At 40.2% G+C, this 14,650-nt stretch overlaps 1 protein-coding gene across 1 annotated transcript in view; it reads left to right on the plus strand.

The window, feature by feature from the left end:
* The window catches only part of LOC121951212 (rap guanine nucleotide exchange factor 4-like), a 29,006-nt gene that overhangs the window by 12,455 nt on the left and 1,901 nt on the right, over positions 1–14,650 (plus strand). The window contains exons 5-27 of the mRNA XM_042497463.1: positions 1,371–1,443; positions 2,403–2,458; positions 4,023–4,129; positions 4,425–4,546; positions 4,960–5,143; positions 5,461–5,545; positions 6,571–6,631; positions 7,117–7,193; positions 7,766–7,912; positions 8,923–9,017; positions 9,100–9,185; positions 9,435–9,513; positions 10,654–10,804; positions 10,888–10,976; positions 11,085–11,112; positions 11,209–11,284; positions 11,608–11,754; positions 12,007–12,104; positions 12,827–12,952; positions 13,159–13,337; positions 13,456–13,546; positions 13,980–14,030; positions 14,251–14,338. Of these exons, the coding sequence (XP_042353397.1) occupies positions 1,371–1,443; positions 2,403–2,458; positions 4,023–4,129; positions 4,425–4,546; positions 4,960–5,143; positions 5,461–5,545; positions 6,571–6,631; positions 7,117–7,193; positions 7,766–7,912; positions 8,923–9,017; positions 9,100–9,185; positions 9,435–9,513; positions 10,654–10,804; positions 10,888–10,976; positions 11,085–11,112; positions 11,209–11,284; positions 11,608–11,754; positions 12,007–12,104; positions 12,827–12,952; positions 13,159–13,337; positions 13,456–13,546; positions 13,980–14,030; positions 14,251–14,338 (2,296 nt within the window). The remainder of the gene's footprint in view (positions 1–1,370; positions 1,444–2,402; positions 2,459–4,022; positions 4,130–4,424; positions 4,547–4,959; positions 5,144–5,460; positions 5,546–6,570; positions 6,632–7,116; positions 7,194–7,765; positions 7,913–8,922; positions 9,018–9,099; positions 9,186–9,434; positions 9,514–10,653; positions 10,805–10,887; positions 10,977–11,084; positions 11,113–11,208; positions 11,285–11,607; positions 11,755–12,006; positions 12,105–12,826; positions 12,953–13,158; positions 13,338–13,455; positions 13,547–13,979; positions 14,031–14,250; positions 14,339–14,650) is intronic.

Here is a 14,650-nt window from a genome sequence, read left to right on the forward strand (position 1 = left end):
GATGAATAAACATGATGTAAATGTAAAACAGTGTGTTGTTTCTGACACATATGTGCCAACCCGTAAACAAACAGTATATCACACAGCAGACCAGTTTGCCTGGTAGACTGGTATTGTAAGTCTTTCTTCCCCTTTCACCTGCTCTACATTTTCTCTTGCCCACTTCCTCTCTTCCTCTATTGGCCTTGTTGTGTCTTTTGCCAGCCTCCTTCCTCTCTTTGCTTTCCATCCTCACCCTCACTACTCCTTTCTTTCCCTCTTCTGTCTCCTTTCTCTGTCTCTCTCCCTCTCTTCCTCCTCCTCCACTAGAGTAGCTCTGCCATACAGAGACTCGGATCACCGTGGTAACCTGTGAGAGAAAAGTGGTTTGGTTCTTGGCTCAATCAAAGCGAGAGAGGGAGAGTGAGAGACTGAGGAATACACTGGGGCGACTGTGTGTGTGTGTGTGTGAGTGTGTGTGAGAGAGAGAGAGAGGAAGAGAGCAGCTTGTTGTGAGCAGGATGCTATCTGGTGGCTTGTGTGTGAGTTGTAAAGGAGCAGAGGGCAGCTCTCTGGGGTTTCAATCCCTGCAGCATTAGGCGGCTAAATTTGTGTTACCTCAGGTGAGTCTGACTCTTCGACTGTGCTACTGTGTCGTCTGTGGTGTGCATGTGGACCAGATAGTGTTATTATGTGCCTTAATATCTATTTTTGTTTTGTCTTTTTTGCAAAATTTAGCTGATGTTTGGTGTGTGCAAGAAAAATATAGACAGGGGGGTGTTTGTGTCTTTAGATCAAACAGATGCTCTCTCTGTCTCTCTCCCTCTGTGCTGTGTGTGTGTGTGTGTGTGTGTGTGTGTGCTTTGTGTGTGTTTGTGTGTGTGTGTGTGTGTGTGTGTGTGTGTGTGTGTGTGTGTGTGTGTTCCTGGCAGTTCTCAGAAGGCACGGGTTGCTTGGTAATGACCTTGCAGAGGAGCAGTGGCATATTCAGGGCTCAAAATTACCTGCTGTGTGTATTTCTGTGTCTTTGCTATAGAAATGCAGATAGAGTTTCTTGTTGTTAACAGCTGGAACAGCAGCATCTGTGCACGTTTAGCTGCTTTCATGCTCTCATTAACCCTAGTTTGAATGCTGCTGCTGTGAGTGAGTGAGTGTGTGTGTTATATAATGTTAGTTGTTCTGCATGTAAATGATCTTGGTTGTACAAAGGGCTTTGTTTTGAGGGGCACTTGCACTTGTGTGTTTGAAAGTAACACTGTGTGTGTGTTGGGGGGGCGGGTCAGAGAGACAGAATTAAATGTAATGTGTTTTGATGTTTAATAGATAATGTCTTATAAATGAAACATCATAATGATACATCATTTCTAACGTGCTTGTGTTTTATCTTGTAGAAGTATCGTCAGAGCTTGGCTGGACTGTTGGCCCCTCCTTATGGAGCTATGGAGAGTGGATCCAACAATGACAGTGAGTAGAAGCACACACAGTTTTAAAAGTATTTGGCCGTAAACTTAGGCCCGATGTGTGAAATGTTTGTAGTTTTCAAATGTAAACTCAAGTCTTTAAATTCCTAGAAAACATATACATACGACATGACCTCGGTGTCTTCAATGGTTCTGTGTATAAAATGTAAAAAAGGCAAGACTAGAATGAAAGAAACATTTAATATGGATAATTTCCTGATCTACCTCTGTGTATATAATTTCACATCAAATTATGAATACTTTACTGTAGCATTATGAAACATAGGTCAGATAATGAATAGATGACATTTATAATTCAGTATCATGTGAGCATGATACTGATAAGAATAATTATTTGAAAAGAAAAAGGGAGCTTTTTGCCCCTTTTTCCATGTAGTTAAGACTATGTTGAATATCTGAAAAATAAGTTAGCAAAATATAATACACAAAGCTGCAATATAAGTGGTGTCTATTTTTTTCTATACTGTAGGTTAAAAATAGTGGGTGTATAGCATACATTTTCTGAGCACAGAATAGCCAATTTTAGAATAGCCAATTTTCCCTAAAGTCAAATAACACGTAATGTCTTTTATCTATTGCCTATAGGTTGGAGGGAATTTTTTCCTTCCATTAAAGCAGACTAAGTCAAAGCAAAAACTATCATATTTTTTGCCTGGCGACTAAGATGCATATCTTGTAGAGGTACTCCACAAACTGCAGTAGCAGCAGGAGGCTAATATCTGTTATTCTAAAGCACTCCTGTTTCCTTTTCAATATACTTGTTTCCCACCTGATATTTATCAGAATATATTGGACAGTAGTGCATACCTCTCTGCAAGTTTAAGCTTTTAGCATCTAAGCTACACAATGAATTTTTCATGTTTCTGGAATGAAAAGTATCTGTATCCTATAAAAAAATCTTCATTTCAACTAGCTTGACAACAGTTTTTCTTCCCTCCTCAGGACTCGCTGACAAAGACAACATGAACTCAGACTCTGCAAACAAAGCTCACAACAAGGTAAATACTCTCTACAGCTCGCTGTTTGGAAGCCAAAGATCTGTTGTGGATTTGTGTAAGAAGAAAAATTTTAAAAAAAGTTCAGCATGGCAACTTGATCCTTCCTCACAGCACACAAAGCATGAATGAACCAAACTCACAACCAATATACTGTTGGCCAGGCAGTCTCCGTTTGCCTTGGATTCCTCTATCCCTCACTGCTTGTGTCAGAGTATCTGTGTGGGTAGCGAATTGATGGTCGAGCAAAAATGTCTAGTTCAGTCTGTATGTGCACAGCTGACCAGTAGATGAGGGATTTTTAATGTTCCAAAAATGCTGAAGTTTTGAAATCGAAAGTTACAATTCTTTACAAACACAAATGCACCATTCTGTAAAGAGTGCAGAGAGAAGATAAACTGGACCACAGTGTCATAAAATTGCTCCCTGCTGCTGCATACTTTCATGTTTGTGAATGAACCAGAATACCAGAATGAATTTTGAAGGTGTGTATGTGTTTGGTAGAAGAGACAAGTGATGACTCACAGCTGTGATCCTCTGTAGTTATGCTAATGCATGCACATAGAAGAAAGATCCCATCTGCCCAATTAGCAAGTCGTACTTTGTTGTTTTCAACAGCAGCTGTGTGTGTGTGAATACACATCTGCACTTCCCTCTCTTTCTAAGGCACAGGTGTGATCTGTAAAGGATGTGTATCTGCGTATGAGTTGTTTTTTTCTTTTTTACAGTTTAACTGGTATGTACTGTATAGTGCTGTACTGTTCGTTACAAGCATTAACCTCAGTTTGCAGCACACATTTACGTTCATGGCATGCAGAGTGGGTAAATGATCAATTTTATTGTGCGTTACAGCTTGGAGTCAGCAGTTCACCAAGCTACACTGTTGTACTTGAAGGGCTGTGTATTGTATCCTGACCAAATTAAGTGGATAATACTGAGAGTACAGATTTGAGTTAATTGATCTGTGTCAAGTTTCAGTACCTCAGAGGGCATCTGGATGAGAACATCAGGTTAAGACAGGAGGCAGATGCACTGCAAAGTGCCCCTAAGCCTGGGAGGCCATTTGCAGGACTCTGGCTTCCCCCTGAATTGAAACTATCATTGTAGTGCTGATAGTTTCAACATATTTGTTCTATTTTATTTTAGAAATAGCCTACTGTCACTGCTGTATGTGAATATGTTTTTTGTTTTTTTTAATGCACACTTATTCTTTATATTTGTTAGTACAGAAATAGTTAAGTACTGAAAAAAGGTTGCTGTGGGGAACTGGTATCAAATTTGAGGCACTGATACCTGTATTGGTTCAGATGTGAACAGTACCCAACCCCAATCATGATACAGGGGTTACGATTAAATAATTTTAATTAAACTGTCAATGCCAGTTGTGCGCCCTTTATGACTCTTACTGTTTCATAGGCCTGTGTTCTTTGTCTTAATACAGGCGCTATGTGGTTACATTTGAGTGTAAAAAAAGTCAAATGGCTGGAGTTACATAGCACCACTGAAGGATCTACTAGTTGAGGGTTTAACATAACACAAAAATGAACCACTGCTGTCTGTTCTGTAGATCCCTTCAGAGAAGCTGCAGAGGGCAGGGAAGGTTCTCCGCAACGCCATTCTGTCCAGAGCCCCACATATGATTCGAGACAGGAAGTACCACCTCAAGACATACAGGTAAGAATTGAATTCAGAATCCAGGTGGGTTTTCACACACAAGGAATTTGCTTTGGTGTATTGGTGCATAACAAGTATTAAGTAGCAAGTATTGCAAAAATTTAAGAAGTGTAAATATAGGGTGGGACAAAATTAGGATGAAAACACGAAGGAAAAAAAACAAAACAAGCATGTGCAATAAATCTGAATTGAATTGAATGTGCCGAGGTTCACTGTTTGTCTAGAGTTCACGCTGTGTGTAGAGTTATCCAAGCAACAGGTTCAGTTAGGATTTAATGGTGTATGTGTATTGCAGACAATGCTGTGTAGGCACAGAGCTGGTGGACTGGTTGGTGCTGCAGAGCGCTTGTGTTCTCACACGGTCCCATGCTGTTGGGATGTGGCAGGCTCTACTTGAAGAAGGGGTGCTCAACCACGGTAACTACAACTGTCTCTATTTTCCCATCACTGTGTTTGCTGTTCAGTATCATTCCATGCACTGCACTGTTGTCATAACAGAGAAAAGTCCGTTCCCAAACCTTTTTGCAAAGCAGCCAAAAAGCATCTCTCTTTGACTCTTATTTGGATCGGAGATTTTACTAAATTTGAACATCAGGCGCAGTGGAAGTAACAGTATGAATACCAGGGTGGAAATTAATTGGGAGTTTTGAAGCAGGACCATAAAATATAGATTACAATCTCAAATTCAAACACTTCAAAGAAGACGTCTCATATTCTGCTCTGAATAAGTGAGCAACTGTGATTGCTGAGAATCTCCAGGCATTCATAGTGTGTGTGTTTCTATGTGTGCTCTTGCATCTTTTAACCATGTGTGTTTGTCTGCTCTCCAGTGGACCAGGAGCTGGGTTTCCAGGACAAGTACCTGTTCTACCGATTTCTTGACGATGAGGAGGAGGACACGCCGTTGCCTAGTGAGGAGGAGAAGAGGGAGAGTGAGGAGGAGCTACCAGAGACCATCCTCTTCCTCGCTCAGATTGGCCCTGACGCACTGCTGCGCATGATCCTCAGGAAATCGTCAGTAGCAAAATTGCATTAACTTACGTATTACTTATTACATATGTATTATTTTCAAGTAAATCCATAAAGCATTTTTAACCATTTAAATTCTGAGTTGGCAGTTTTGACCAAAAGTAATCCTAAATCAGCGTTTATAAAAGAACTGTGATGTGAAATAAAATGAACAAATCAGTAGATGCTACTTTCCAAATAGCATGGTTATTTTAGCATCAGGATGTCACTACTAATTTTACTGCATTCTAATATGAGGTGAAGCGTACATGAAATCTTCATGGTGACTTCATCCTGACAAACCTCTCTGTGTGTGTCTGCAGGCCTGGTCAGAGGACGGGGGATGACCTAGAGATCATCTATGATGAGCTGCTTCACATCAAGGCCTTAGCTCACCTCTCAAACACTGTGAGTCAGCCGGTCCACTTTTTCTTTTAAAGGGACAGTCAGGTTTTAAAGAAGTCTGTCAATTCATCACAACCACTTATCAGTCTTGTTTTTAAGACCAAAGGGAGAAGCATTAGCACTTCACTTACCAGTGTAATGAGACACAGTTACACTGGCCTGTGTTGGCAAGTATTCATCATGAGGAGTCCTCTAGTCTGGGTTTTTATTGTTGCTTTTTCATGCACCATTTTTTCTGAGAATAAGTATTATGTGTATCAGATGTTATCACATTTTTATTGTGATGAAAAGTCACATGAAACATATTCCAGGATATGACCATGGTTTACAAACAATCGGCCTTTTTCATTTAACTGTTCTTTTTATTCCTCTTCCCATCCGTTATCAATTTGAATGCAGTGCCTATGAAATTTGGTGAAATAAATTTTACCAAATCAGAAATCTCATTAAGCACTATCTTTGACTGCATCAGCTATCATCTGACAATGATGAAGCCTCTGGGTGCAATGGCCAATATTTCACAGGATATCTGGTGTAACCAGCAGATATCCAGGCCAACACTTTTTTTGTGTGCTGCTCATTTTTTACAGTTCAATTAGCAACTTGAGACAGATCCAGCATTTCGGCAAAACTCTATCAACAGATATCTGCATATGAATGCAGATAAATTAGGAAAAAAGCTGATGGGATCCAACATTGCATTTTGGTAAATGCGGTCCACCTCTTTAATTCCCCAAGCAAACAGCAGGCAGCCAACACCCTTTCAAACATAAGTCAGTACTTGGACTTCAAACGGAAACCAGAATGCTTCTGATACCAAAATCTTGTAAAATTGCTTGCAGATTCTGCATAATAATGCAGATATAGATAACAAAGCAAAACTTATCATGCACGATTATAATGGACTGTAAGGACTCTTAGGTTGCTTTGAAACAATCCTTAAAAACTGTGATCTGTACATTTTACTGCTCTTACATTTCCAGTGCAGCTAAATCTAAAATGACTGAGCATTTCAATCTGGTTTGTAGGTGAAGAGGGAACTGGCGAGTGTCGTGATCTTCGAATCGCATGCAAAAGCTGGAACCGTTTGTGAGTCTTTGCTTTTTCCACTTTCTCTTATAATGTGATTTCTAAATAGAATTGTTTATGATGGACATCAAAGATATTCGCACTGAATATAAGAGCCTGTTTACACTTTGTATTATCATGCATCTTGGGTTATCAGATCACAAGTGAACAGCTTTATATCTGTTCACATCTGGCATTATAATGCGTCCCCACATGTCTTGAGTGACCACTAGTGATTAAATAAACTTGTGAATCATCTCTCTTTGCAAAGACCAAATGCCTTGTTGTTTTTAAGTGGCAGAATGTTGTTGCCATTTGTGCACTCTTACAGCTGTTTTTTAAAAAAAATTGTTTTAAATGAGTAAAATCTAGAGCTGCACGCAACAGCGCCTCCCTGCGTCCCTTGGGGGAGGCTGGCCTCACAGTTTGAATACCTCTGGTGTACAGAATATATGTTTGAATCATACATGTAGAGGCGATTTATATTTATCCTCTTTATCCTCAAGTGTTCAACCAAGGAGAGGAGGGCACATCATGGTACATCATCCAGAGGGGCTCTGTCAATGTGGTTATCTACGGCAAGGTGTGTGTGTAAATGTATTATCCACCTACATGCTTAGGTTGCTTTGTTTGATACATGAGCATTGCTCGAGTTTTCTGCTTCATTTGATTATAGTTCATGCGTATGTAATGGATTAAAATGTGTAGCTGATCATGGCTGTATGGAGCAGACCAGCAGCATCAGGCCTGCAGGGCCGGGAAACACCAACAGTGGGGTTTGGCAGACTCTGCACAGCTCACCATGACTCATCACTATGATTAAATGGCTTAAGGGATTGTACGCATACACAATTTCACACCACACATTTACAACCACTGCACAGCACATTTATACTGCTCATGTGCATGCATACACATTGATCACACATGCACGCAAACAAACAAACACACGTACACACACACACACACACACACACACACACACACACGGACAAGTACAGATGATTCATCTCAGTCCTGTGTGCTCCCGCTCCTCTGATTTTTCTTCAGGGAGTAAGATGACAAGTAAACTGTGTTTATGTCTGAACTTGTTTGTATTTTGGAGCTTGTGTGTTTATGTGCTTTTATGCATGTGTGTGCGTGTGTGTGTCTTAGGGTGTGGTGTGTACGCTCCACGAGGGCGACGACTTTGGGAAGTTGGCCCTGGTTACAGATTCACCTCGTGCCGCCTCCATCGTCCTGAGAGAGGACAACTGTCACTTTCTTCGTGTTGACAAGGAAGACTTCAACAGGATACTCAGGGTAGGTAGATGAGATGGACATTTATTCTCTAATGGATACAAGTGTATTCACACTAGCACCAAAACACTACTGCCACAAATACAGTTATTAGCGATGAATATTCACAAACTAACTGCCAAGCCAATATTCTAACCTAAGGTAACGGAGCTTTACGACATTCCGAGTGTGAAATGAGATTGTCTGCACACGAGTCTTAACATTGACCTAACAACCTTTTCTCTGCCCATCTGCGTCCACCTAGCTGGAAAATGTCAGATGTTCAGAGACAGTAAACCTGCTACACTGGGGCATGTCTGATGGTGTGTCATTACTTTGGCCATGCCAACTCTCCCAGTTTTTGTGTGTGTCAAGCATAAATCAAGCTATACTCTTTCACAACAAAGCCATCACCACTACCAGTGGTAACAGCTGTATGAGCACAGTGCAGAGTGACAGCGATATGCTAACTAGTGGGATACACTCACAGGGACTCACATGCGTGTGCAGCAACACGTAGCTGGACCGTCTACTGGCCCCTTCTGCTGAAGCACAACTTTTCTACGATAGAAAAGCACTTATCAACATCGAGAAAAATTGTGTGGAGTTTGGGCGTCTTCTACCTTCTACAACAAACCACAGAGAAGCTCAGATTTGCGCACACACACACACACACACACACACACACACACAGGGAGCATGACTTTTTCTCTACTCAGGACACCATTACCCCACTATATCTTTACATAGAAAATAGATGTTTTCTGTTATATGAATGCTGTGAATGTTGCATACAAAACCTTTATATGATGTAGGTGAAAAGTTGGATGGATTCCATTGAACAGAAGTTAAATTTATTTATCTGTGCTGTCTGAAGCATCACACTGCACTATATATGACTAGTGATGCTGCTGGACTGTAATGTTTGTCTCCCTCCTCTGGCAGAAGAATTGTGTTACATTTTAAAAAGCCACATTTTTGCATTTGACTTTAAATGATATTACTGATTCTGTTTATGCATCTTGTGTTTTCAGGATGTGGAAGCCAACACAGTGCGTTTGAAAGAGCATGAACAAGCTGTGCTGGTGTTGGAAAAGAGTCCTCGGACCTCCACACTGGGAAGCATCAAGTATGTGTCAGTGTGAAGAGTCTTCCATACATACTAATAAGTGCACAGTAAAATGAATCTCTCCTCATCTCACCTTTTGCAGGTACACTGTGATATCAGGAACGCCAGAGAAGATTCTCGAGCACTTCCTGGAGACCATGAGGATGGACATACATCACAGTGAACCAGGTAGCAATAGCCAATAGCCAAAATGAATTTTGAGTAGATGGTTACAAGAGATAGTCTAGAAACAATATCAAATGCATTGTAATGAAAGAAGGATGGATGGATGGAGAGACGGATATGCTGAATAAATGGATTAATGAATGATATTTCCGCTACATTTTGAACCTTTATTTATTCTTAAGTTCTCTATTTGCTTTCTTTTGTTTCTGACTCTCTTCCGTCTTGATTTCTGTTTTTCTTCTTGTCTTGCAGACCCAGCAGTGGATGATTTTGTCCTCATGCACAATGTCTTCATGCCCAACAGCCAGCTGTGCCCTCTGCTCATGGCACAATATCCTTTATGTTTCCTTTTTGTTATGCTCTAACCCAGCGAAAGCTGTGGCTAGATTATGTTTTTGTCCATCCCATTCTTATGTACGCAATCTCAAGAAAACCTTTAGATGATTTCCTCACATTTGGCACTAATGTACAATCAGATTCAAGGATGAACTTATTAGATTTCAGTGGTCAGAGGTCAGCATGATCTCACAAAACATGTTTCTGGTCATAACTCAAAAATTCATTTGCTGATTATGACCAAATTTCACACAATTGTCCGATACGATAAAATGATGAAGTGTTGACATTTGATATTCAAAAGGTCAAAGGTCAACCTCACCATGACATCATTATGTTCTGTAAAAACACTTCTGGTAATTATTCAACACCGTAACTGAGGAACAGAAGGGGAGACATTTGTCAGACACTGAATTGGTGACACCAATCTTGGGTGTCTACCTTGACACTTGTAGCAACATCCTTATTTGAAGAATTGTTTACTGTCATGGCTGCGTATGAGCCTGGACACAAATGGAAGTAAACTGTCACTAGTTGAGGGATACAACCATGAGGCTGTAATTCTTGTTTATTCATCCTGTGTGTGATACCCAGTTATCAGGTACTTTAGGTACCCTCAAAAACTGTTGAAAACCCCACTCAGAAATGGACAGATATGTTTATTATTTTCTGCATACTATAACAGTCTTACTGACAGCATCTTGGATTGTGCAACTGACCAGTTGTGCTCATGGAAGCGCTGACGCAGCAGTTGACCCGCCAGCACTAATGAACTGCTCACCTCCCTTCACACTACAGCAACAAGTTGCAATAACAATGGTGGAGGTCTTTTCTTATTGTCTTAATCATTGTAGAGCAATTGTTCCACTGCTGCGCTGATTATTATTTGTAATTAGCAGCTCCCTTATTTGGTAGCTAGGATGCAATGATGAAGGTTAATTCTGGCCTTGAGTATATTGAATAATCATTTCTATTTTTTGTGAAACAGATCTTATCTTTAACTGAATAGTAACATGGTTTTAGCTGCTGTTGCTGCTTGTTTAGATCCATTCTGTGATTGTACAGATTTTGTGCATTTGATCATAAATTGACAAATTGATTTACGTCTTTATATTTATCTTAACCCTGTGTGCACCTACCATGCAGCATCTCCACCCGGCTCTGAACAGGAGAGGTTGGAGTATGCGCTCAACAGTAAAAGGAGGGCCCTTATTCTGGCCCTGCGCTGGGCCAATGCACACACATACATGTTACAGGAGGAGCCTGCTGCAATCTCTTTCCTTGAGGTGACTAAAAACTTTCAAATGCCCATAACATACACAGATCATATGCACAGGCTAAGTGTGGTTCTTCTACTCTGTCCCTGCAGGAGCTGTATGGGAGCTTATCAAATGATTCTCGAATGTTGAGAGCTTTGAAAGACTTGGTTCCTGACTTGGAGAAAATCGTCAAATTACAGTATGTTTCGTAGGTCCTGCACATTAAGCTTTCATTGTAGTGTTTTATGTACCAGCCATATTTATTGTGTAATTTTTTGTGTGTTTCTACGCCTTTTACATTTTGTAGTTCGGAAGAGGCCAAATCCACAAAAAAGGTACGTCCACACCACTGTTTTTAACCAAATGTGCATTTTAGGAGTTATCATGGCGATGTGGATACTGAACACACACTATTTCATGTAATTCAACAGAAAACTTTAATACGACAGTTCAGCAATGGAGAAGAAAGGCTGCAGAAGAAACAGCCCATTAGGAATCATGATGACAGTAAGTTGGTGTGTGTGTGTGTGTGTGTGTGTGTGTGTGTGTGTGTGTGTGTGTGTGTGTGTGTGTGTGTGTGTGTGAGATTCCTCTGAACCCTGAGGAGCAAGATATTTGAACCGTTTGCCAGATTGCCATGAAATTTTAATAAGGATATGTATGTTCTCAGCAGATGAATTTAATATTTTGGTGATCCCTGAACTTTCCTGCAGGGCCACCATCACACCAAACATTTACATTTGTATACAAGACATGACAAAATCAAATGTGCAGATTGTCTGGTAAAAGTAGTCTTAAAAAAAACAGTGTTATGTTTGTGTTCTATTAAGTCCTTTTGAAGGTGTACTGCAGCGATCAGACATACACCACTATCCGGGTTGCTGTGTCAGCGACTGGAAGAGAAGTGACCAGTGCTGTGGCCGACAAACTTGGCACAACCGATGAGCTCATTTTGGTCCACCTCAGCTCTTCTAGTGGTAAGAATACAGATTTAAATATTAAAGAGCAGTTCACAGACACATTACTTACAGACAGATCATTGGTAATTTCAGTGCCTTTTCTTGCTTATAATTATGAACACTGTCAGCTGGGTAAACCATGTATACTGTGAATGCAGGTAGCAGGATTAAAAGTGTGCTAAATGAAAATGGTTTTAGCGTCGGTTTGAAAATTTTGGGGGGTGATTAAAACAATTTTCTACTAAAAACGATTCTCATGTTTTGTTACAGAAAAACAAATCCTGAAGCCGAATGATGTTTCAGTGTTTTCTGCTCTGAGCATCAACGGGCGATTGTTTGCCTGTCCTCGAGAACAGCTCAGCAGTCTGGTAAGTTATAAATGTTTCCTGCTTACCCAGGACTTAGACTGTAGTTTCTCTGAAAAGGTTTTACAGTAACACACATTCTTTGTTGTAGGAATGCACAATGATATTGCCACATCAGCCATATCGGTTTATAAAGGCGTTAAAATGAAATATCAGCATTGGCCCAACATGAACATTTCTGATGATATGACAGGCCGATAAGATGACGCTTTATTTATGTGACTTTAATTAATAAAATAGATTAAATTTACCCTTGTTGCAGCTGTCATCAGGAAAGTCTCTGGCAGAGCGACATCCAAGCCAGTTAAAGTAGGGTGACTTTAGAAGTTTTACGTAAAATTAATTATGGCATGTAAGATAAGTTTAAGCAGTTTGTCTTAATTTGCCAGGTGAATGTGTGCACTGAGAAGAGCATTGTATTTTATGTCTGTATCTGCCACAAGAGGGCCATCATGATAAGATTAGGAATAATAATATGTAACATTACTATAGGAGAGACTTGATGTTCCCTTGAATAAGGTTGAAAAAATATATGCACATAACGGTATCAGCGAAAATCTGATGGAAAATCAATGCATGCCAGATATCTCCAAAAATCCTAGATGGTACATCCCTACTTTCTTGTGATTGTACATGATGCTGTCTTTACTGTTATATGTCGATTATTTAATATATTTTTTATGTGTTAATGAATTTGAATAAATGTGTGTATTTGTGTGTGTCAGGCTCCTCTTCCAGACCAAGAGGGTCCCACTGCAGGCTCCATGTCAACTTTTGAGCTGATGAGCTCTAAGGACCTGGCTTACCAAATGACCATGTTTGACTGGGAGCTCTTCAGCTGTGTGCATGAGGTAAACACACAGGCACAGACACACTCTAAAAACAGCTCCACGTGAAAGGGCTTTTTACAGGCATTCTTCTGTATTGGTGCTGCATCATTGTTGAAAAGAAAAAACCCTACAGGAGTGAAGCTAGATATATGCAAGGTGGCGAGACCTGTCCACTGCAGTATCTCCAAACTTGCCGCTGTTTAATGTTTCCTCTCTTTTCTCCGCAGCATGAGCTGCTCTACCACACGTTTGGCCGGCAGAGCTTCAGAAGAACCACAGCTAATCTGGATCTGTTTCTGCGGAGGTTCAACCAGGTCCAGCTTTGGGTGGTCACTGAGGTTTGCCTCTGCGGACAGCTCAGCAAGAGAGTCCAGCTCCTCAAGAAGTTCATCAAGATAGCAGCACAGTAAGTGGAACCAACTGGTGACTCTCTAATGCTTCATGCTGGTTGCACACATGCAATTAGATGACAGATTTCCTTTGGTCTTACTTTTGTGTATTTGTGTGTGTGTGTTTGTACATAGCTGTCGGGAGTTTAAGAACCTGAACTCATTCTTTGCCATCATTATGGGGATGAGCAACCCTGCTGTCAGCAGATTGAGCCAGACATGGGAGGTAAACTTTGTCTATTGTGTGTCTAGATCTTTAGTGAACCATGGCTGTGTTACATTACAGTTAAAGTATTGCAGTGAATTAAAAAAACTTTTGTTTTTGCTTCCGTTTTTCATGAGTTGCAATTAAAAGATCTAAGAATTTTTCTATGTACTCAAAAGACTTTAAAACTGCAACACTACAACTCTGTGTTTATGAGCACTTCTTTGATAAGATCATTAATCCACAGATGTGCCATATCAACATGCTGATTAAATATGACCACCCAGGTGTGCCTTGGGCTATGCATAAAATTTGTGTCAATAAAAAGTCTTTAAAAAAAATCTTTACTTTAACTTTTAAAAAAAAAATGTATTGAGCGAAAACAAAGATGTTGATTGTGTGTTTTTGTTCAGTGTATGTTTATGTCACCAAAGTCTTTTTTTTTTTGTGGCAGAAACTCCCAACCAAATTTAAGAAGTTCTACGCTGAGTTTGAGAGTATGATGGTGAGCTGCATGAAACTCCATTCATTGTAACTGCAGTGGCAGCAGAAATCAGTTGGATAGATTAAAAAAATGTTTAAAGATTAATATCTAAAAACCTGGGCAAATATAACCAAAACTACTATCCACTGGGTATAATAAAGGAAAATACGTTTTTTATAATTTGGTGTAACTGAGTTCCAAATGTATTAGAAATGCAACCTTTTTTAATGTCTTGCGACAGGACCCATCAAGAAACCACCGGTCGTACCGACTCACTGTTACCAAACTGGAACCCCCAATCATCCCCTTCATGCCTCTCCTTCTCAAAGGTACGACTCAGTTACAAAACAGAAGTACTCCAGTCACTCTACTCTCCCCATTACTCCGGTTGTACATCCTTGATTCCTTTCCTTGCCTTCTGTCCTTTGGTCTTTTGCAATGTTCACTATACAAGTGACATAGGCTAGAAGTAATTTTCATTGGAAGCTGGGCTGCAACAGTTTCTGTCCACCTCTGACACTGATCCCCAGTCATTGTGAAATCTAATTCTGTGGCTACAAACTCTCTGAATCTCTGACACACTGTCAGACTTCAGTCTTTTAAATGCATTTTCAAAATATTGTAGTGTATGGTACACATTC

The sequence above is a fragment of the Plectropomus leopardus genome, chromosome 12, assembly GCF_008729295.1.
Source record: "Plectropomus leopardus isolate mb chromosome 12, YSFRI_Pleo_2.0, whole genome shotgun sequence".
In the NCBI taxonomy this organism is placed as follows: Eukaryota; Metazoa; Chordata; class Actinopteri; order Perciformes; family Serranidae; genus Plectropomus; species Plectropomus leopardus.